Source organism: Rattus rattus, chromosome 2, assembly GCF_011064425.1.
Source record: "Rattus rattus isolate New Zealand chromosome 2, Rrattus_CSIRO_v1, whole genome shotgun sequence".
NCBI classification, from domain to species: domain Eukaryota; kingdom Metazoa; phylum Chordata; class Mammalia; order Rodentia; family Muridae; genus Rattus; species Rattus rattus.
Window position 1 is genome coordinate 16,248,454 of NC_046155.1, and position 23,283 is coordinate 16,271,736.

General features: G+C 41.7%; 1 protein-coding gene across 1 annotated transcript in view; it reads left to right on the forward strand.

The window, feature by feature from the left end:
- Gnaq (G protein subunit alpha q) overlaps nucleotides 1-23,283 on the forward strand; it is a 241,284-nt gene that overhangs the window by 181,583 nt on the left and 36,418 nt on the right. Inside the window, exons 4-5 of the mRNA XM_032891682.1 lie at nucleotides 14,004-14,132; nucleotides 16,836-16,965. Coding sequence (XP_032747573.1) covers nucleotides 14,004-14,132; nucleotides 16,836-16,965 — 259 coding nt within the window. The remainder of the gene's footprint in view (nucleotides 1-14,003; nucleotides 14,133-16,835; nucleotides 16,966-23,283) is intronic.

Genomic DNA, 23,283 nt, shown 5'->3' on the forward strand with positions numbered 1-23,283 from the left:
TCCCTCCTCCTTCCCTCTCTCCCTTACTTCTTTCCTTTTCGAGTACTGGAGATTGAACCTAGAACCTTCTGCATGTGCAGCCACTGAGCCGAAGCCATCCTCTGTGTATGCACTTTCTTGATAGCAGAGTGTCAAAACCCCAATATCTTATGTGTCTACCATATAGTTATGTGTCCACCGGGGCGTGGCTGTCCATGAAGGACCTAGTTTGCCCTTCACCCTGGCGTAAACCAATTAAATGTCCTTTTGCATGGATTAATCCATGGATATGCTCTTGAAATGGCCTCTGTCATCTCTGATACTATCCCAGGAAGATTTGTGGATTTGGAGACTTGTACCCATCACTTAATGGAGAATTTGCATATTTTGTTTGTTTGTTAGGCCACCTTAGAACACCATCGCTTTAGAATTCTGCTAGCATAAGCTGAGTTCAACATAGAATCTGGCCTGCTGGTTAGACACAGATAATACTGACATGGGGCCCCTGGCACAAGCTGACTGAAGTCCCCTGACTGTTCTTTACATGCTCTGGCTTTTCTATAGTCAAGGGACAGCTGACTTCCTAGGTTGCATTTATGTGAGTATATATATTTAGTTCTTTTAGATGATGTTTTTGTGGAAATAATAAATTATAACGTCTTGTATCATTACTTCATTATGTATATCTTTGTTAAAATTTATATTTTCCTGTATAGTTAATAATGGCACATAAATTATGCCTAAAGCCAATAAGTTCATGTTCAGATTCCCTGGGTTCTTCTAAAATCTCGTTCAGATGTGGTTAATTTTAGGACTACATATTTCATCTGGCAACTGTGTCTCTTAAGGCCTTTCTACCCTAGTAAAGAGACCTGTTTTATATTTCATTGGCATGCTGAAGAGTGGCCTGGATTTCCTGATTTATTCTTTCTACAGTTTAGCTTGCTTCTTTCTCACAGGATTTAAATTATACACCAGAAATTAAGTCTTAGACTCAAGGTGAGCAGTGTGATGGAGTGTGTTTTAAGTGATGTCACATTCTCACCCTGACAACTTTCACTTCGTTATGTCAATTCATAACCCTTCAGGAGGATTTGTTATACAGTAGCAGTACTAATAGGAATAATAATAGTTGCTATTGTTGAGGCAGGTTCTGGCTAGCCTGGAACTTTCTGTGTAGATCAGGCTGTCCTCTAACTTACAAAGATCTGTCCGCCTCTACATCTTTGGATTAAAGACGTGTGTTTCCATGTCCAGGCTACATGTGTCACTTACTACATGAGTCACTTGCTCTGTGCTGGTCTTCTCTGAGGTAGCTTTTCTAGTCAACTGATGCTGTTGAGTACCCTGAAATACATCTCCTACTGGAGAGCTATGTGTGTTCTAATCTTTTATGAAAAACCAGTAATTTTCTGCATGTGCTAAATAAGATGGTAACTGTGCCACTTAACATTCAAACCAGGATACTTTTAGAAGGAGTACCTAGCTGCTGTGCTGAAAAGGAAAGTTTAAACTGCTGTCTTAGGGCAGTCAGGCATGTGGCTTCTGGTAACTAGATGAAACCTAAGGGGTTAGTTGGTTGGTGTCATTCCTTCTACTTCTGTGGAAGTCTTTGGTTTTGTTTTGTTTTGTTTTGTTTTGTTTTTTGCTTTTTTCCCCCCTTGTTTAAGGAGAGCATAAGAAGGTGACTTCTGGTAGCTGTTTAAGGTGAGTCTGTAGGTCCTTGGCTTATTTTCAGCCCTTTCTGGGTGTTGCAAGATCATTGCTACACCAGTGTCTGGGTACTGGGGTGACCTGCCTCATCTTCACTACAGGACAGGTGGTGGTGAGAATTCATGCCATCTTCTTCCTCATCTATGTTCTGGACACTCTATAAGCCTGGTACCAACAGAAATTAACTATTAGATATCACAGCCCAGTGTTCTCCTAGCAAACACAAGGATACAGGTTCCATATAGCAGTCTCCCTATATCCTTGCTCTGGTGGGTTTCATAGAATGCAAGGAGCCCTCCTTCCTCTGTTGTACTTGAGATCACTGTCCCCTTTGTTTTCTTCTTTGGCGTATGTTCCTGCTTCATCTTGTCGCCTTTCCTTCAATGGGTCTTTGCTTTTGCCTTTATATTCGCTGTTCTTCTGTTGGAAAATATGTGAATCTCAGAGGTCTAACTATGTAAGAATCCGGATCTGTAGTAAACATTTGCTTAGAGGTTGTGGTGTAACCACTTTCTCCCTAGAATTCTTCTGGATTCGAGACTCCATGCAAGCCACATGCCAAAAATCCCAGAAGCAGAGGCCAAACATGATCTCTTTTCTGTCTGATGAGCTCATGTTCATCCTTGAAGACCCAACTAGGAGTCACCATTTGGAATGCCAGACCAGTACCACAAAGTTAACTCACCATGTCACCTGTCATAGCTTGTACATATGTCTATGTGTTCTTAAACATATAGTCTCTTTCAGTACCAACAATGATCAAGCATTGTTTCATTATCAAGGCTATGCTTTGTTTTCTAATTGTTCGCATATGTGCCCCTTCTGACAGCTGCTGTGGCTGAAGTCAGCGCTGGACAGGCCAGTTTTTCGTTATTTTTAAAGGTCTGAGATTTCAAGGGTTCTGATCAAAACAACAATGGCTACTCCTTACTAGATACTTGGTTTGTTACACTCTGTGCTTAGTCATTTCATGTATTATTCTAATTATCAAAGCTGCAAACAGTGGAATTATAAGTATTTCTTATCATCTCCTTATAAAAGAAAAACTGAGATCCTAGGAAGACCGAGAAACCTGCTCAGGGTCACATTGTAATAAATGGTAGGAAACGGAGTTGTAATCAGATTTTTTTTGTTCCAGAGCTCATAGGCACTATGAAATACAGCTTCACAGGGGGCGAGTGGAATGTGAATGGAAGAGAGTTTATAGATATGTATTTGACAGTTGTTAGATAGACACATGTATCGTTCATATACTACTAGAAGAATATCACTGACTGGGTGTTTTGTAAATTATTCCATGTAATACAAATTACTGATGTTTACTAGTGATGTCTCAAGTAGTTTCATAATATAAGGTTAAGAAGGAAGAAATTCATCAAGCTTACTAAAAAATGAACCTGAGGACTTTTGGTCATTCTCATTAAAACATAGTCATGTTTCACTAAGCACTTGTTGTTTGTGCTAACATAGACTAAGTCCAAACCACAGATACTTCAGAAATACTATGTGTAAGTTTTAGTCTGCACTCTCTGGTATATGTTGCAGGGATGTTGTTTTTTTGAGATAGGATTTTGTAGCTGGTCTTTGACTACTCTGGGGGTTCTTCTTTCTTCCACTCTTCTACCCTTTTCTTCCACCCTTTCAACCCTCTAACACTAAATAAAAGAGAGAGAAAAAAAAGGACAGAGAAAAAAGGAAAGAGACTCCTGAATAAGTCAGGGGTCCGAAAGGCAGTGCTGTTATCGTCATTATCGTTAGGCTACTTCCTGCTGATTGGGGCATCCAGTTCCTTGGGGCAGGTTTGATCTTTGCCTACTGGATATCTCATGCCATCTTCTTGTTTTCTTCTTTGCACATGACTACTTAGCAAACCACAACCAACAGCAACCAACCAATAACCCACTCCTCCCTCCCCTTGCCCTCTGAAAAGTCCCCAGAATTCCAAATGTCACACAGTCACAGAAACTGTCTGTAGCTGACAAAATCATGGCCCTGCTAGAGCATGAGGTAGATCACAGCCAGCTGCTGTGGACAGTCTGAGGCAGCACCATATCCCACGCCTGGGACTAAAACGAAAATATATTCTTAGAATATTTCTGTGTTTTTTAAAGAACCCAAAACTTCAAAATTGTCACTACAGGGTTTATCTGTGTAGCCCTGGCTGTCCCAAAAGTCCTTCTGTAGACCAGGCTGGCCTTGAACTCAGAGATCTGCCTTCTTCTGCTTTTTTTTTTTTTTTTTTTTTTTTTTGTTCTTTTTCGAGCTGGGGACCAACCTCAGGGCCTTCCACGCTTCCCTTCCCGGCCCACCGCTGAGGCTAACCCCCAGCCCCTTTCTTCTGCTTTCTAAGGGCTGGAATTAAAGTTCTATGCCAGCACTGCCTGGATTACTTACTCTATACTCTCAACCCCTTCCCCATCTTCCATCTTCCCTTCCACATAGCCACTTTCCAGAGGCTGGCTAAGGTCAGCATCAGCATTGTCCTAATGCACACAAGGGCGAGTAGTAATGGGAGAAATGAAGAGACGAGGAACTTCACAAGTTGGGTAAACACTTTAAATAGCTTTGAAAATGGTCTTCATTTGGTGCCCTCTTCAGTTTTACAAAATAAGCTGATTAAAAAGCACTATGAAATTCTGAAGAATTTTGTAGATTATTTTACTGACATTTTCATTATTGATAAAAAAAAAAAAATCCTGAAGGCTCTGAGTATCTTTAGAAAAAGAACAACATAAGCAGATGGCTGTCGGTTTTCTTTCTTTTTCTCTGGGGTTCACCACCTGCTTTAATATACTGAGACATCGGGTCAAATGAGTTCACTCTCGACAATACCAAAAGTTCCCTGATGGTAGCCACAGGACACAGATCTCAAATAAATTGAAGTATGGGGGAAATGCTCACACTGCAGCCTTAGGTAAACACTACTGTGTCTAGAGTATAGGGGGAAATGCTCACACTGCAGCCTTAGGTAAACACTACTGTGTCTAGAGTATAGGGGGAAATACTCACACTGCAGCCTTAGGTAAACACTACTGTGTCTAGAGTATAGGGGGAAATGCTCACACTGCAGCCTTAGGTAAACACTACTGTGTCTAGAGTATAGGGGGAAATGCTCACACTGCAGCCTTAGGTAAACACTACTGTGTCTAGATTTGCCTTCATCTTACTTTACAGAGCCCCTCTAGGGAGTTCAGACAACTTTGAAATTCTTCATGTAGTCCAGAGTCATAGTACAAGACCAAATAGCTCTTTGGCACACACCAGCACTGGAATTTGTTTTGATTGTGACTCTGAACCGATACATCATATATTATATTATGTTGATTTTAAAATACAAAAGGAATTTCAGAACTAGAACAATACATCAGCTAGCTTAGAACCAAACTCTTGAGTAGAGGTCCTTGCTAAGAAGTCGGCGAGTAATTTTTTGAACCTTGTACCCCTCGGGTGTGATGTGGTTCTTCCGCCCATCCCGATTCACTCCCTTTTGGGGGAAACAGCGTGGTATGCTGACACAAACATCCAGTGGTAGGTACAGTGCCCCTGTTGCTCCTCAGAGCGTTCTGATGTTGCTCGTTCTGGAGCTTGAGGCATCAAGTTAAGCCTCACTCTCCCCAAGCATGGTGATGGATTTAATGCTTAAATTCATTTCTAATACTGAGTATCTTTGATTCCATTATACTGTAGACCAGCTATCTGCTGTCACTTAACTGCCTCTTAAATAGTTGCAGTTCCTCACTGTCTCTTCCACAGACTTTACTCAGAAAAATGTTGTTCTTAGCTAAATTCTTGAGTTTTGTCACTGTACAGTGGGGATGAACAGCCTGCAGGAAAACTCAGCCTATGGCCTGTTTTTATAAAGTTTGATTCGAGCTCAGCTGAACACATTCATACGTTCATGTCTGTACCTGCTTTGGATCCTAACTGGCAAAGTCAGATCATTAAAACAGTGACAATATGGATCCCAAACCTGAAATGCTAACACATCCATATATCATTTGAAGTTCTTCCTGTAGAACAATGAATGTTGATAGACAGACAGCTTGCACACTGCTTCTCAGACTTGGATAGAATTCTGTGGAGACCGGTGTTCTGAATTAACACAGAAGTAAGTTTTAGAGTGTTGAGAAAATGGTTGGCTTTCATTCCTTCAGCTTTGTCCAGAAACATTGCATGGCACCCAGAGGCCTGATGAGGAGTGAGTCACAGAGCTCTGGACTGATTGCCCCACCTCCACCCCAGCAGTGCCTGTACTAGCAGCACGGAGTGTCTAGTACTAAAGATGAGGTAAATGGCCAGCAATGTTCAGAAGTTTCTTTGCCCTCTGAGGGTAAGAGCTGTTTTCTGCCCTCATCTTCATGTCTAGTGCTTGGCTGAAGGTGGCTAAGAAGACTGTATACTTGGGTTAACATTCAGTAAGAAAGATGGGATTTTGTAAGAGACCAGATAAAACATGCCTCCAACTAGTGACAGCCCTGCCCTCACCCACAGATGAGCAATCCAGGAGCTTTGCTTGCTCCAGGGGAACCTCAGAACCTCCTTCCATTTCAGCTCACTGCCTATTTAGCAGCCATTGGACCAGACCTGATACTCTTGGTCATTGTTACTGTATCTTTTCAATTTATATCAGTAAGTTGAAAGGCTAGTGGGATTGTTTGATGGTTAACAGCACTTACTGCTTTTGCAGAGGACCCAAGTTATTTCCTATATGGTTACTCACAACAGTATGTAACTCCAGCTCCTGGGGACCCACTGCCCTCTTCTGCCTTCCAAAGACCCACGCATATGTTCAGGCAAAATACTTCTATACATAAAATGAATAAATGAATAGGTTGAATGCTGTCTTGTGGAATCTTGTCAAATTAGGATGGCTAGTCTCCAGACATGACCACCATCTTTGAATGTCAGGGCCTGGTGCTACAGAATAAACCTCTAAGTTAAAATAATATGGCCTTAGGAACTTGGCTTCTGTTCAGAGATAACGTGTGGTCAGTAGGACTTCTCATAGGTCCATTGTTCAACTCATCAGTTGTCATGGGTGGCACAGCTGTGCTCATTGCTACAGTCCCACCTCCTGCTACAGTCCCACCTCCTGCTACAGTCCCACCTCCTGTTACCCACCTCCTGCTACAGTCCCACCTCCTGCTACAGTCCCACCTCCTGCTACAGTCCCACCTCCTGCTACAGTCCCACCTCCTGCTACAGTCCCACCTCCTGCTACAGTCCCACCTCCTGCTACAGTCCCACCTCCTGCTACAGTCCCACCTCCTGCTACAGTCCCACCTCCTGCTACAGTCCCACCTCCTACAGGAGAGAATTTGGGTCTTTTATTGTTTGGTTTATTCCCACAATTGGAGAAGTTATTCTCTAGTTTACCATGGACTTAAAAGGTACTAGTTGAAAAACTAAGAAAATTCTGTACCATTTCTGATTTCTTTACTCTTATATCTTCTCTTTTCAGCCTATAGCATCCCCCACCCTTTTTTGCACATAATTCTCTAGTGATTGCAGTTCATAATCATCTATCCTTTCTTATAGCATTCTTAGTAGCTTACAATTTGGTACTTAATTGTTTCTTAATTGATTCATCTCTACTGTCTTTGCTTCCCAGGTAGTCTGACATCCCTAAGGCAAAGAAATATATTTTAATGTATTTTCATACCTGTTTCTTGTACCAGCCCCTAATCCCCATCAAAGGCACACTGAATTAGAATTTAACTAATTAAACAGGTATATATGTTAGCTGAATTAAGCACTGTCCTTGCACAGCGAGGCAGATAAGAAGCAGCATTCTAATGTTACTTGATGTTTCAAAATTGTGTCAGAATTAATCAAAACCCTTGAAAACTGTCTTATAAGAAAACAAATTAGAAAAACTCAGTAGATGAACTGAGGGCCACTCTTGCTTCCTCTGTCTCTTTCTTTGGATTTTGTCGTTTCCTTTTGTTTCATGTGGAGGAGACAGTCTATTTGTGTGCCTCAGGCTGCCTGCCCCAGTAGAGAAGGCTCTAGGAGTGCAGTATTGCACCTGTGTGCGCGTGTCCAAGACAAGCTGTATCTGCTTCTTTGTGCAGTATAGCTTTGAATCTTAGCTGTTGGCTGACACTGGAGTCTGCCTGGCACACATAGAGTTCTTGGTCCCGCTGTTCTCTTTTTGACAGTCATTTTGCACAGTGGTCTGTATTTAAAGCCAGATGCTGAATCTCTTTCCTAAATGCAGTGATAAGTTCTTTTCAGGAAACTCAGGATATTTGTTAAGGGAAAAATACTTTGTGAATTGTTGTAGGTTTTTGGTCAAGGAAAATTCGGGCACGTTATCTCTCCAGTTTCTCTTTACCACAGAGAATACTCTCCCTAGAGGTAAGTTCCTCTAGGGACCTGGATCATAACACTACTCTGTAGTCTTTGCTTTCCTTAGGATTTCCTATGAAAAGCCAGCAACTTTATGAATAAAACTGCCTACACTGAAGACGAGCCATGAGGAATGCATATTTTCCTTTTACCCAGTGAGCTCGTTGGAGATGGGGGTGCTTGTGTAATGAGTAACCACATACAACTAACAAGCTGAACCAGATTCCTGGCCAATCAGATCACTCGATCCAGGTCCCCAGACCTCGCTTTGGGTCTCTGGGTAGTGGTTTTCAGAACTGTCACTAAGCCATTTTTTTAAAGGTCTCTCTAATAATGTTTCAGTGGTTTGGTTTTTTGTTTTGTTTTTTTTAAACTCTTTTTCTCTGGAATTTTGTGTTCGTCCAGCTCTGAACAGAGCTATGTGTCTGTGCTTCTTCCTCGATTTAGCTGCCTTTTGACAGTCAAATAGGATCTCATGGCATGATCTAGCTTTCTACCCCCAAGGGACTGGTCCTCTCACAATGAGGTCTTGTTAATTTTTTTTAATGAAGGCGACCTAGTTTTTGTAACCTTCTTTTTAATAATTAAAAATATGAAACCTACCCGTCATCATTTTTCTGTGCCACAATTTCAACTTCATATCGAACTTGAACTGCAAATCTATAACATGGCAGCCTTGCCATGGAGACATTTAACAGGGTTTAAAATCCCCCAGTTCCAAACATCCACCCGTGAGCATGCTGGGAGTGCCACGAGACATTGTTTTATCTTGTTGTGTTTAGCTGGGTTTGCACCACCTGTCAGAAGCTTCTATTCATACTCACTACCCATAGGCCATTTCTTCTTAATGGTGTAATTGCTAGAGTCCATGCGCCTCTTTTTTAAAAATTAAAACCAACTACTCCTAATATATTTCACTTAAACATTGCCAAATATTATTCAGGGATGCTTTTATTTAAATCGAGGAGGGGCACTTGAGTTGTTCAAAGTTACCCTTCTGGTCACAGTAGCTCAAATTTGCTATCGACAGACTATCATTAAAATTAATGGTCAGTTAGAATCAAATCCCAAGCCAAACAAAAAGGTAAATTTAATTTGATTTGATCATATTATTTTAGTGAAGTCTCAGCTTTATTCTTACTTTTAATAATTCAAAGCATGGTTCTATCTCCTTTTTCTGAACTTAAAATTTAATGTTTGTAGCCAGAGATGATTCTGAATTGTGAAGAGAATGCAGCGCTCACCAACCAGGCTAATGGGCGTGACTGCCTTCGTCTGTTCATGTCCTCAGACATGCTGCAGGAAGATGTTTGTGGATGATTCCTTGGAATTTTCTGACAACTGAATCCAAATAAAATCTTGGTCAAGCTCCTTGCCTAGCCCATGAATTTAATCCAAGAATTTTCATATCCTTAGCTTCTACTGTAACGTTACAATTCCAGTAACAATTCCAGTGTGCCGTAAACTCCAGGGGACTGTGTTTTGCTGTGGTAGAGGAACTGTCCAATTGCTACTAAGAAAAATCTAGGGGCTGGGGATTTAGCTCATCGGCAGAGCGCTTACCTAGGAAGCGCAAGGCCCTGGGTTGGGTCCCCAGCTCAAAAAAACCAAAAAAAAAAAAAAAGAAAAAAAAAAAAGAAAAATCTATAGAATTTTACTCTATTAAGGGGATTCTGCCAGAAATGTCTGCTGATAGATTCAGCCTCCTCAGTTTTCACGGGACTGGATGGGATTCTGAGGCCTGGAAGCTGTATGTCGGTGAATGCGCCTGTGCCTATGTGACTCTGTCCTCCAGTGGCCAGGACTCAAGTGCAGGAAGCGTGGCCCCAAATGAAGTTAAACCAGTGGCGCCCTTCCTTCCACTGTTGTATTGAAATTTGTCAGTCATTTTAATTCAGAATTTAGTTTTTACATAATGCAGGCAAACTATGTCCCAGAAATATAATTGCATAAAGATGGGCAGCTGACAACCCCTTGGCTCCTGTGCTTGGTCCTAAGGAATATTACTTCCATTACAGCATTTCCCACAAAATAGTTTTAATTTGAGCAACACATTGAGCGTCTGTTATGTGGCTGTCTGCCAAGTGTTGGTAATACAGCCACAGAAGAAGCCAGTCATGGACCCTGACCACCGAATTTGAAAGCATGTGGAAGAAGGCTAAATATTTTTAATTAACAAGTATCAAATTATTAGGTATCTCAATAGAGCAAAAAGTCACCAAAGGCCTATAAAACAGGAGTAAAGAGAGCTTAAACAGCAAACCTACTTTTTCTAAAGCACTCTTAGCTGTGGCTTATCTCCCAGATAATTAAGTCCCATGTATACCATGACTTCTTCCTGTCCCTGACATCAAGGAAAGATCTTCTGCCAGCTACCTTTTACACATGCATTGCCGTGGCAATATGCCTGTGCCATCACCATAGCAACAGTCTCAGAATGACCTCAGCAGCCACTCAGAATCAGTCTTACAAAACAAATTATGTCTATAATTAACTCTCTGAATTTACTCTGTAATATAAATTTGTTCAGGCCCTGGTGTTTCTTTTTAAAAGGTTAAATGAATGGAATAATACAACAGGAACCCACCCTACCCCCATTTTCCATCAGTTTTGCTGAGAATATGAAATATTTAATGGAAAATACGAGATTAGAGATTACTTTATTCCATCATCTCAAAATGTGGCAGCATAAATGAGGATACACTTACTACACTAGAACCCCACTTCTAGGGCTATAAAGTAACTCCTCCGCCCCAAGCCAAGATGAAGTACAAAAATGCTGCCAGTTACCCTTCAGAGGAAGGATATCCATGGTAGGACGGGGGAGTTGGGGCCCTGCAGGCACAAGCTGCCCATGTTGGCCTTTTCTGGGCAGCAAGAGATGCAGTTCTTGGTTGTCTTTTATTTTCTGCTTCACATATTGTGTCTTCAGTATTGTACCTTGTGAGCCAGTCAGTAGAAAATTCATTATATAGATGATGTGCATCTTTTGGTTGGTTGGTGAATGTGTTTCTTTTGTGTTGCTTTTGTTCAGAGTGGGATGTTGGGGATGGTTTCTTTGGACGTGGGTGGTATATGCTACAACTAGTAGAGATGGATATTGTTCAGCCTTTTCCTTTTGTTAAACTACAGTAACTTAGCTTTCTACCCAATTGAAGTGAGCTTTTCCCTTCTCTGACCAACAGAGGTAAAACCAGACTATCCAGCAAGATTATCCTTTTAACTTAATCAGAAATGTATGGAACATTTTTTAATCTGTTTATTTTAATGTGTGTGAGTGTTTTGTCTGATGTATGTCTGTGTACCACTTACATGCCTAGTACTAACAAAGGCCAGAAAAGGGCATCAAGGTCCCCTGGAACTGGTGTTAGAGATAGTTGTGAGCTGCCTGTGGGTGCTGAGGATTGAACCCAGTCCTCTGCTCAGTCAATGAGTCATGTCTGTAGCCTGTATGAAACATTTTAAACGATTATTTCCCTGTCATGATGGTGACAATATTGAGATAGAACAAAACTTGGCAAACAGCAAATGTTGAGTGCAAGTAGTTGTTAACTTTGCATGAGCTGTACAAAGGACAGAGAGGAAAGAGAGAGGTACCCTATATACACAGAGTTATGCTACTGACAGTTTCTTAGGGTGGCTGTGACTCCATGTGCCATACATAGTTTTAGGGAGTTCAGTGTACTTTTCCTGACTGGAGAGATGCTGTCAGCACAGTTGAATAGATAAATTCCCACTTCATGTACTAAATCAGAAATACATTTGTGCTTGAAAATGGTGCTAGTAGCATTGGGTACTCTTGGTTCATCTTTAAGAAACAAAACCACAGTTCCTTTCACTTCTAGACTGCCCCAGCACCATGTACACAAGAATAAACATAACTAGAGTGAAAGCATATTTCTTAGTTTCACTTTCATCTTGCCACTGTAAATCAAATTTCTTTGATTTCTCTGAAATTTGAGTTCTTGTATATAAATGATGACCACATACATTTTAGAATATATGCTTAAATTTTTCAAATCAAGGATCTAATAAATTAGAAAGTTGTATTTGTCTAGAGTAGCTTACTGCTTTTGTATCTGATCTGGCCACTTTATCTGTAGATGAGATACAGTTAATTCCCAGAACGTGGGCACGTCAGTTTATCAGGTGGCTCCAGGATTATGCCAAGAGTCACTAAAATACGTCCGTACATTTGCATTCTCCCAGCACTCCCCTTTTGTCCTGATCTCCTGCTCTAGTGTTACAGTAATTGGAGGTAAGAGGCCAGCTCTTACTGGTCAGCAGAGAGCTAGTTGCTGGCTACAGAAGTGTTGATGTGTCTGGAGTAAGGCCCTGGAGTGTGAACTAGCTGCTCTGCTGTAGGAATCTAGGCTGCTCTTGCCTTGAAGGACTGACACACTTCCAACTGGGCAGTGATTTTACTTTCTTCATTAATGTTGGACTTCACTGCTGTGAGATCATGAATCACACAGGCGTAGCACACTCTTTCCTTGTAACATTCTCTTTCACTTTTGAGTCTCACTCATCAAGAAACTAGTAGTAAGAATAATATGCTGAAAGCGTTAATGCCCAAACGAAGTCTCTGTATAGGAATCAGTCGTCAACTGAGGAGTTTTATAATTACTGAGTTCTAACTACCATGAACAGCAAACATTCAAATTCATTGACTCTTGTTCGTGGTCATTACCAGCTGAAGATTTGGTTTCTTACAGTTCTGCTGATGGCTGCACCTTGTTTCAACCTCTTACTCAGAGGTTAGTCTCTCTGTGCAGCCCACTCTGCAGCCATGCGCTTTTGAAAGCATCTTTGTGTTTCATCATTTCCAGTGCCCAGGAGAGTATGGTTTCTCTTTGAAGTCATAGCAGTTCTTCTCAGAACAGTCGTCTCTAACTGGTCGTCATCAGTTCTGTTAACTTCAAGATAGTAGAAAGTGAATGGAATAATAGGTTTTAGAAAATGACAGAACCATTCTAATGGCAAACGTGTAATTGTCAGGGGTCAGGATTGGCAGTGAGAACACAAGTCACTTTTCTTTGTGCCAAGTGGAAAGTTCTGTGACCAAACTGTGGTGGTGATTACACAGATGTATGTGTGGCAAAACCTCACAGACTGTGTAACACAAACACACACACTCATGTGTGCATGAACACAAAAAACTAAGGTCTGTGGTTTTATGAGTACTAAGTATTCTAATTTTGATAAGGTTAGATCTCTGGTTTTGTTAATATAATATAAAGATACATAAGGGGGAGCCAATTGAAGGAATTATAAAAGAATTTCTCTGTGGTAAATTGAAGTTTCTTGTAAGTCCAAAATTATTTCAACAAAAAATACAATGTTTGATTCTGTCCCCCCTTGGAAATGTATACATGTCATGGCTAGATACATTAAAAGTTAGGGTAGGTGTCTCTAAAGAAGAGCGTCTGACCTTAGACACTATTGTTGCATAACTTAAAATCTCATTGCTTTTCATGAATCACAATTAACTTGAGCTTTGGACATAATTAAAGACATGGTATGACACTGCCTATCTTCTCTCAGGGAAATGTGAAAACTTCATTCCAGGAAAACACTAGTGTTCTGCAAATGACAGAGAAGATAAATCCTGACCTTACACTCAGTTTTATTATATGGTTGTTTATGCAAATTCCCTTTGTATAAATAGTTTAAACTTTAGCTGTTGATTCACCAGCCAAGCCTGCTAAGCAAATACATGTTAGGAGACTCATTACGGTGTCTTATCAGCTCTCCCTCATTTTGCATGAGTTCAGCTGCTGAGGAAAAGGGAGTGGAATAAGTAGGGACAGTGGGTGGACAGCCTTCCTCTCCCAGTGGAGGTTTGGCCTTGCCTGTTTCCTAGCCTGTCACCTTAGGACTTTCTTCTCTGGGACTCACCTTTGCCCTTTCCATGGGATTGGAGTGATGGTAACTGGCTTTCTCGTGTCTTCCTCTTCTAGCTATCTGAACGACTTGGACCGTGTGGCCGACCCTTCCTATCTGCCTACACAACAAGATGTGCTGAGAGTTCGAGTCCCCACCACAGGGATCATCGAGTACCCCTTCGACTTACAGAGTGTCATCTTCAGGTAGTAACTGAGTTTCTAACACCCGCGTACAGGCTTTGTGTGGATTGTCACTCTTGGGTACACCACTGAAATAATGTGTCAATTAAAGACGGGGTGAAAACCAAGATATTGTGGAATTTTCATTTCCCTTTAAATCCACAGACAATTAGTTGCTGGTAGTTGAACACATTTACTCAAACTGTGTATTAGACAAGAACCACCATACATGCCTGCCATTGAAAACTTCCATATCAATATTTTTTCCATGTTGTCTGGTACCAATGCAGAATTTCTCAGTAGCAATAAAAAGGTGTGTTGGGTTCTTTTTATACAACAGAATGCTTAAGAGTTTTCAAAATTCGTGGTTTTAAAAGTAGGGTAATTAACTTAATATAAATTGATATGGTAAAATAGAATGGAAATGTATTATTTCCCTGTTCGCTGCTGCTGTTTGTATTGACACTTCAACTGAAACACTTTTGAAGAGGAGAAAAACAATAGTACATTTTTACTTTGCTATTTCAGAGTCACTTAATTACACTTTTAGTCGGAGCACAAACCACTTGGAGCTTTGAGGAAAGGAACCACAAATGTGTGTTTGACTTGAATGTTGAATTGACTCTCAAGAGCCTACTCACTGAGGGCGGCCTGTGCATGAGACTGGGAGGCACCTTTTGTGTGACTCCCCTGCCTCATGCCCTGGCTCGGGGCTTAGTTTGACATGCGCTATGCTGTTTCTTGCCAAAGCACCTTCTTTCTCTTTGTTAACTCTGTTCATTCTCTGCCCCTGTGGTGTAATCTTACCCCCACACACTGCTCCAAAGCACAGGCTGTGAAGCACTTTAGAAAGACTCTATTTTTTAAATCTATAATGGGTGTATTAAGATGACCACCAAGGTTTCTGAGGCCAGCATTCTGTATTACATATTTTGAGTTTATAACATCTGGATGTCCAGATTTACTTACTTTTACAGCCATATTAAAGAAAATTTTCAAAAACTCGTACAGTTCTTACAGATTTTCACATCTTGGTTGATTTGCAATTTCAAAAACTAATTAGTAATTCACTTTACTCTGGACACATTTTGTTGTTCATCACCGTAGTGCTGAAGGATACTTTTTGCCACTACAATGAAAGTAATGACTTTACTGTCTAGCTTCTGGCCACCCTCAGATACATAGCACTGGGTCCCTGAAGTGGACTTCCTCGACTAGGACTTTCCCTGAGTAGCCCATTCCCCCTGGTGCTGGGGCGGATCTGCATCTTCATGTCTTTAACACCTAAAAGCTCCACCTTTGATGCCCAGAGCTCAGAGATCTTGTGGACCTGCTAGTTGGCCCCTTGGATTTGGCTTCTGTATCTTTGCAGCCTTTTAGAAATCGTGGTGAGAATGATCCTTGATTTCTGGTCAAGATGGTTTAGTCAATAAAGTGCTTTCCTTGTGGGTCCCCATGCTTCACATAAAATTCCAGGTGTGGTGGCCTATGCTCATAACCACAGAAGAGCGTACCTTCCGGAGAGTAGAAGGCGCAAAGACAGAAAGGTCCCGTGGCTCTTTGGGCATCTGGGGTAAGCAATTGATGAACTCCAGGTTCAGTGAGAGACCCGATCGCCAAACAAGGTGATGAGGATGAGAGGAAGACTCCTTGTGGTCATCCTCTGTCCTCCACACAAACGTGCACATTCATGCCGCACAGACCATATGTGTGCACACCCACACCCACGAACACACACGCAGAAATGTGTAGAGCAGAAAGGCAGACAGTCTTTGAACTCTTCCTGTAGATGTGATGTAGAGAATCAGGAAAACACCAAGAATGGGCACAGATGAGTGCATTCGTAAACAGCACTGCTCTCTCGCTTGCATGCTAATCCTCTCACTTTCTGAGGCTTCTGTCCTCTGAATGTTGGATGCACTTGTAAGATTTAGGTTCAGCACTTTGGAGAAGCTGATTGGTATCAGGCACCACTAGATACGTGCGCACAGATCTCCACTTCATTCTTGCTATCAGTGCTGCTATCTGAGGATAACCAAATACGTGTGGGTGCATTAAAAGCAGACCAGGGAAATGGTTCAGATGATGTCCCTGTGTGGCACTGTATAACATTTTGATGTCATATACCACACTAAATTTCCAGCAAGGTGACAGGTTGGTTTGGACACAAGGCTGATTATTCCATTGCTGCCAGATATCATTTTACATGTCATATTATTGCCAATATTGAAAGAGAAAAAAAGCCCCAAATTCTTAAACTATAGGAGGAAGCATGAGCAGGTTCACATTTACATTTAGTACCCTCCCTGTATGGAAATGTACGGTATCTCGTATCCTTTAACTATATCCATGATCATGCCTGGCCTACTCCAGTAGCATATGAGGATCTTCACTCTGACATCTAGAAAGGAAAGGGAAGTTTATTATTTGTTATTTAAAACATAAAAACACACTGTGTTTGCCTTTGCTGTGCATAAGTAAATAAAATATTATTATATAGTTACAACTTTCATACATATCTAAGTAGCATCCCAGTAACCACAGCACTTTCTGTGCCTACCATACCTTATTTCTGTCAGGTAACAGATAATTAATAGTCAATAATAATTAATTGAGTTAGATGCCAATGTCTTTAAAGTAGTGAATTTTCCCTGGTTTGTAAGTACTATTTATATTGATATTCTTAATTTTTCTTTGTTATTAATCTGAATATTCTTAACCTTGCAGAATGGTCGATGTAGGGGGCCAAAGGTCAGAGAGAAGAAAATGGATACACTGCTTTGAAAACGTCACCTCGATCATGTTTCTGGTAGCGCTTAGCGAATACGATCAAGTTCTTGTGGAGTCAGACAATGAGGTCAGTACTCTTTGGATAGATGGTGATTTATCACTTTAATACTGGATAGAATAAATGAGATGTGGGGTGTGGGGAAAGAAGGTGTGTGACCATTACTTTCTTTACCACCTATATCAGGATTTTTTTCAGTTCATGTCTGTAGTTCTTACTATATTGGTGTATTTGTTTGGTGTGTGCACATATATACAACAGTGCACACGTGGATATCACAGGACAGCCTGTGGGCGTGAGTTGTAGGATTGGAACTCAGGTTCTCAGGCTTGACTCCAAGTTCTTCTACCCACTGAGCTAGCTTACCAATGTGGATGATTTTAAATAATCATAAATAACCCTGTAAAACCAACCCACAGTACTCTCAGAATGGCAGGCTTTCCTCAGGAATGTGAGCAGGTCTGCTTGCTTGGCTCTAATCAGAGCCTGTTTGATACCTCCATACTATGCAGAGGTTATGAAGATGAAAATATGGAAATCTCTAGGCTAATCACAAGATTGTTTCATAGCCTTCCTTGCAAGATAGAACTGGGAGTTTTGTGTGAGTCACCCCGTTTTGTTTTGCTGTCCTTTTGTTTAAAACAGTGTTTGCATGATGGGCGGGTATGCGGTATGTCACTTGGCAGATGTGAATAACTTTGTAGCTGGCTTCAAAATCAGGTCGTCCTGGAACCTTGTAGTGTCTTGGTGATTCGGCCTGTCTGCTGCTACTGTGTAGTTTAGCTGTTGTGTAATTTAGTCTACTAACTAAACGGAGTGGTTTGGGAACTGTTCTTCATACCTCTGTCTGGAAAGCTGCTTCTGTATCGTGACTCTTCCCTGCTGCAGGAAAAGTTAACAGGTGCAGATATGGACTTGGAGGGTAGGTAGTAGAGGTTTATGAGTCAGAGTTGGCCCGGGAAGGTAGTTAGGAGGTATAGGAAACAGCCTTTTAGCTGAAGTTGTGTGTGTGTGTGTGTGTGTATGGAGGTGCCCCTAATAATCACGTCAGAGCTCACGGGTAGATAATAATGACTATTAAGTAAAGGTAGAAACAAAGGGAAGGAACTGAAAAACTCCAGCAATTGGCTAAGATCTGCCATGTCAGACTTCACTGTCTGCACACTTTCTTCAAGGTATGTAAGATTTCCTGCCTTCTTGGTCTTTTTAAGGTAGCTTGGTGTTTTTGCTAGTCTTACTAGTCTCGTTACAATTCATATCCAGTATGCAGAGGTTTGCATCAGCCAATGATCTGAGGTCTATTAATCGGCCATTGGCCCCTGAGCTGAAATGCAAAATGCCTACAGACATAGTAAAATACATAACTGTCGGCTATCACATGTGAGCTGGGCAGTTGCCTTCGGAATTTTTCCTGTTATGTCTCCCTGTTTCTCTTTTTTAAATCTGTACTTGTGCCTACGTGTTGTTCCATAGTCTTGGGAGACTATATCTTTAGTATATTGCACACGTTAGACATTGTAAAGAGCCAGTTGTTTCACTACTGTGATGTGGGGAGCCAGGATAACAAAACAGACACAAAACTAGAAAAATTCACTAGAAGAAACTTAGAAAGTACACCTGCTTTTTTCTCAGAATAAGGCACATGGACAAAAGACAATATGAGTTACTCTGTAGATCTTTATTTCTTATATTCAGTTTGCTACCCACTAAGATAAAATTCACATGTGTCATCTACACAGAAGATGAAAGAAACACATGTAATTCACACGTGTCCTCTACACAGAAGATGGAAGAAACACATGTAATTCACACATGTCATCCACACAGAAGATCGAAGAAACACATATAATTTCATCCTTATGCTTTCATACTAGCAAAGGTGAGATCAGTGTCTTATCAGTGTATTTATACTGGGTAAATGCACTGTATCCACAAAGAACTGCATGTTGTGATTTAATGGCAAGCGATTTGCCTCTTTAAAATTAGCAAATAATCAAAGAAGTCCGTTCTCTAAATAACCTGTCAGCTGAGTCTAGCACAACAGTCAAGTTCTTTGTTTATGTGATCATTATAGATTTCACCTGAACTCACAGAAATCGGTTGGCTGGCTGGCTGGCTGGCTGGCTGGTATAAAAGTATATTATCAATCAGTGACTTTTTTTATCAGATGTCTTCAAATTTCTACTAGCATTCCATCATTCAGTCTCTAGGTGGGTGTTTTCTGTGAAAGCATGGCCCAGTTCCTTTGGTTCATAAGATGATTTACTATGCCACAGATTAAAATGAGAAAGCTGTGTCCTTGTTTGCTTTCTGTTGCCATGACAAATGCCCTGACCATCAGCACCCTGAGGAGGAAAGGGTTTATTTTATGTTACAGTTTATAGTTGATCATGAGAGGAAGTCAGAGCAGGAGCATGGAGGCGGGAACGTGGAGGCAAGAGCTGAAGCAAGAGACCGTGGAGACATGCTACTTACTGACTTGTTCTCCATGGCTTGCTTATGCCACTGAGGACACCTGCCTGCCCAGCGGTGATATCACCCAAAATAGGGCTGGAACATTTCTGTACATCAGTCATTAATTCAGAGAATGCCTACAGGTTATCTGATGAAGGTATTTTTCTGAGTTGAAATTCTGTTTTCTCTGATGACCAGTGCTTGGATAACCTGTGCTGTTTCTCTGTTAGATCTTTTAGTTCTGTGAGGTAAGTCAGACCCACTTTGAAGCTTTTTCTTGGGCTCTCATCAAGCCTGATGGTAGCCCTGGAGCTGATGTTTCAGCATTACAGGAAAGTACAGCCCATAGCCAGCGCCCCTGAGTGGGGCACATGCTCAGAAGCACACGTTCATATTGGAGTGATCTGTTTAATTTTCAGTTGTAGTAAAACATGCAAATGTCATTACCTCTAACTTCTTAAACCACTAAAGTAATTCAGAACTATAGAATTCTGGTTTCTGAAACTTCCTGGTTTGGATGGACAGAACAAGAAGAAACTGGCAGTTTGTTCTTGGTCTGAAATAGACTGCTCACACAGAGCAGACTTGACTGTGCTTACCTTGGTATATATTCGTGAGAGAAACCTGAGAGTGAGTGCTGATAGCCTTTGTATCCTGCAGAACTATAGACAATGCACTGTAGACCACAAACAACGAAGCCATTCTGTAGAGGCTGGGGAGCTGATTGTTTGGTAAAGTCCGTGAAGACATCAGTCCCTAGAATGCACATAAAGCTGGGCATAGAGGCACATGCTTGTAATCTGAGAAGGTGGATACAGGCAGATGCCTGAGACTTTCTAGCCAACTAAGCCAAGACTGTTTGGCTCGCCCCGGGCCTGTGAGAGAACCTAGCTCCCTTCTCCACCTACCTCCCTCCAAAAGGTAGATGGTAAATGCACGAGTACACATAGATACAGGGATGTGCAGGGAGAATGTTCCAGATTATTTCCTTTTAGTTGTCTTTTGGTTATTTGAAAACGTTGTTTATTAATCTCTGCAATTTTGCACAGATTCTGTGCGAGTCTCAGCCTTCCTATTGTTTGGGGAATGAATGTCTTTCTCCTTTGTCTCCAAATAAGGAGATAAGCATGAACCAGTAGGCTAGACAACGAAGGCTGTTGTGCTGCACTGCTTTCTGACTTTCCTTCCTCTCTTACTTCCCCGTGTTAACAGACCAGCAGGCAGCCAACTGTTCTGCTGTAATCCTTTCACGGACACATTATTTCAGAGCCTCTGAGAGCCAGAACAAGACATAGCCAGCATGTATCACTGTGTGTTCAAACTAAGCTTTTAGTCTTTAACTGAGTTTAAACTAGCTGTCCAGTCTATGACTGTACATGGAGCCCTCTCCATGATTCCTGTTAATGTGTACATCTAACTGATTAGTCCTTTTGACTTGGTCATGCTGAATTCTGGTTTCTGAAACTTCCTGGTTTGGGTGGACAGAACAAGAAGAAACTGGCAGTTTGTTCTTGGTCTGAAATAGACTGCTCACACAGAGCAGACTTGACTGTGCTTACCTTGGTATATTATATATTCGTGAGAGAAACCTGGGAGTGAATTACAGCTTTTAAAACACAATTACTCGGTAATAAAATGATAAAATGTTTGCTACTTCTTTTTTAATTTAAAATTTTATGGTTTTATTGATCTTCATGTGCATGGATGTTTTGCCTGCATGGATGTCTTTTGCACTATGTGCATGCATTGCCTGTGGAGACCAGAAGAGGGCATCGAATCCCCGGGAATTGGAGTTAGAGATGACTGAGCTGCCCTGTAGGTTTCAAAAATAGAACCCAGGGTGTGATGATGATTGGTGGTGGTGGTGGTGGTGGTGGTGGTGGTGGTGGTGGTGGTGGTGGTGGTGGTGATGATGATGATGATGATGATGATGATGATGATGATGATGATGATAAAGGGTAGAATGTTTTAGAGAAGGTATCTACTCAAAGGTTACTGGGGAACTTCATTTAGGAAAAAAAAAATCAGTGTTGGTCTCATAGAGTGTGGTGTTGATGAACAAGACTCACTGGTGGCCACACTGATAGAGCTATATTGTTTTAGAATTAGGAACCCTAGGAATAGTCTATGGAGATGGCTCAGTAGGTGAGAGCAAGCATGAGGACCTAAGTTCAGATCTCTAGCATCTACACAAAAAGGCAGGTGTGGCTGTGCATACCTGTAATGTTGGTGTTGTGAGGCAGAGACAGGAAGCTCTGTAGAGTTCGTGATGTCAGATTCGTCCAATCAGTGAACTTCTAGTTCAGTGAGAGCCACTGTCTTGGGGCAGCAGGGAGGAAATAAATGATGGAGACCACTGACATCCTGCTCTAACTCCCACATGGCCATTGGCCCTCACACCTGTGCAATCACATCCATGTATACAGCACACACATACATACCTGCAGCAGTAAGACAGAAACTTACTTTCTGGGATACTGGACACTTAGGGTGTTGTACCTCAGAGCTGTCCCTGACTAAGAAACAGGGAAGTAGAAATAGTCACGTTGTCCTGGTTGAGTCCTAGCCCCACTCACAGGCTGAGTAATCATGAACAGTGACTGTCTTTGTGTTAACTACTTTAATGTAAACACTTAAGATACTGGATAGGTCTTCCCTTGCTGGGAGAGAGTGCATTCAGAAACAACCGAACGACAGAGGTTTCCTGGTTTCAGAGGGCAGAGGTGTGATAGCATTCATAGTGGGGAGAACATGTGACAGATTGTTCATGGCTCCAGACCAGAGAAACACAGAGACAGGAAAAGGAGATAGAGGTCTACTTCACCACCCAGACCCCACTTCTTAAGGAATCCACTCTCTTCAGAATAGGACCACAAGCTGGCAACTGGGAATTCAAAGCCTGAGCCTGCAGGGGCATTGCAGATTCACACTGTAGCAGTGTAATACATAAACTACCTAGACACAGATTTCAAGGAAATGATAGCTCACATCATCAACAGTCTGATTGGTTGGTTAAGACAGGGTCTCCTGCAGCCTAAACTGACCCCAAATCCATGTGTAGCCAAGGATATACTTGAGTGACTTCCCAATTCTGCATGCACACATACTCACGAGGGTCAAAGGGAAAGACAGTTTGCTTACTGCTCAGACTCTTCTCTGTTCTCATTTTCCGCTCATGCAATGGGAGAAAGGACATGCAGACATGTGCAATTACAAGTGCATCATTCATTATCTGTTGAACTTAGGTTTTTGTTGTTGGTTTGGTTTGGTTTTTCTCATAATTTTTTCTTAATTATTTACATTCCAAATGTTGCCCCCCTTCATGGTGCTCTCTCTATGAGTTCTTCACCCTCCTCCCCCTTGCATTTTCTTCTGAGAGGGTGCTCACCCACCCACTGACTCCCACTTCACCCCACTAGCATCTCCCTTCCCTAGAAACTGCTACAGCATTAAGTGCATGCATCCTTCCCACTGAGGCCAGACAAGACAGTCCTCTGCTACATCTGTGCCAGGGGACACGGTCCAGCCCATGTATGCTCTTTGGGAGCTCTGAGGGGTCTGGTTAGTTGATACTGTTGTTCTTCCTATGGGATTGCAATCCAATCCCCTTCAGCTCCTTCAGTCCTTCCCCGAACTCATCCATAGGGGTCCTGACCTCGGTCCAGTGGTTGACTGTGAGTATCTGCATCTGTCTCAGTCAGCTGCTGGTAGAGCTTCTCAGAGGACAGCCATGCTAGGCTTCTGTCTGCAAGCGCAGTGTCGGGGTTCTTGCCCGTGGGATGGAACCCAAGGTGGGCTGATCTCTGAATAGACTTTTCTTTCATCTCTGCTCCATTTTGTTCCTGTATTTCCTTTAGACAGAAACATGTGATGTTTCTGCATTTTGCTTTTTCTTTAAAATTGCATTAACTGAGTTCCTCCTAATTAATCTAC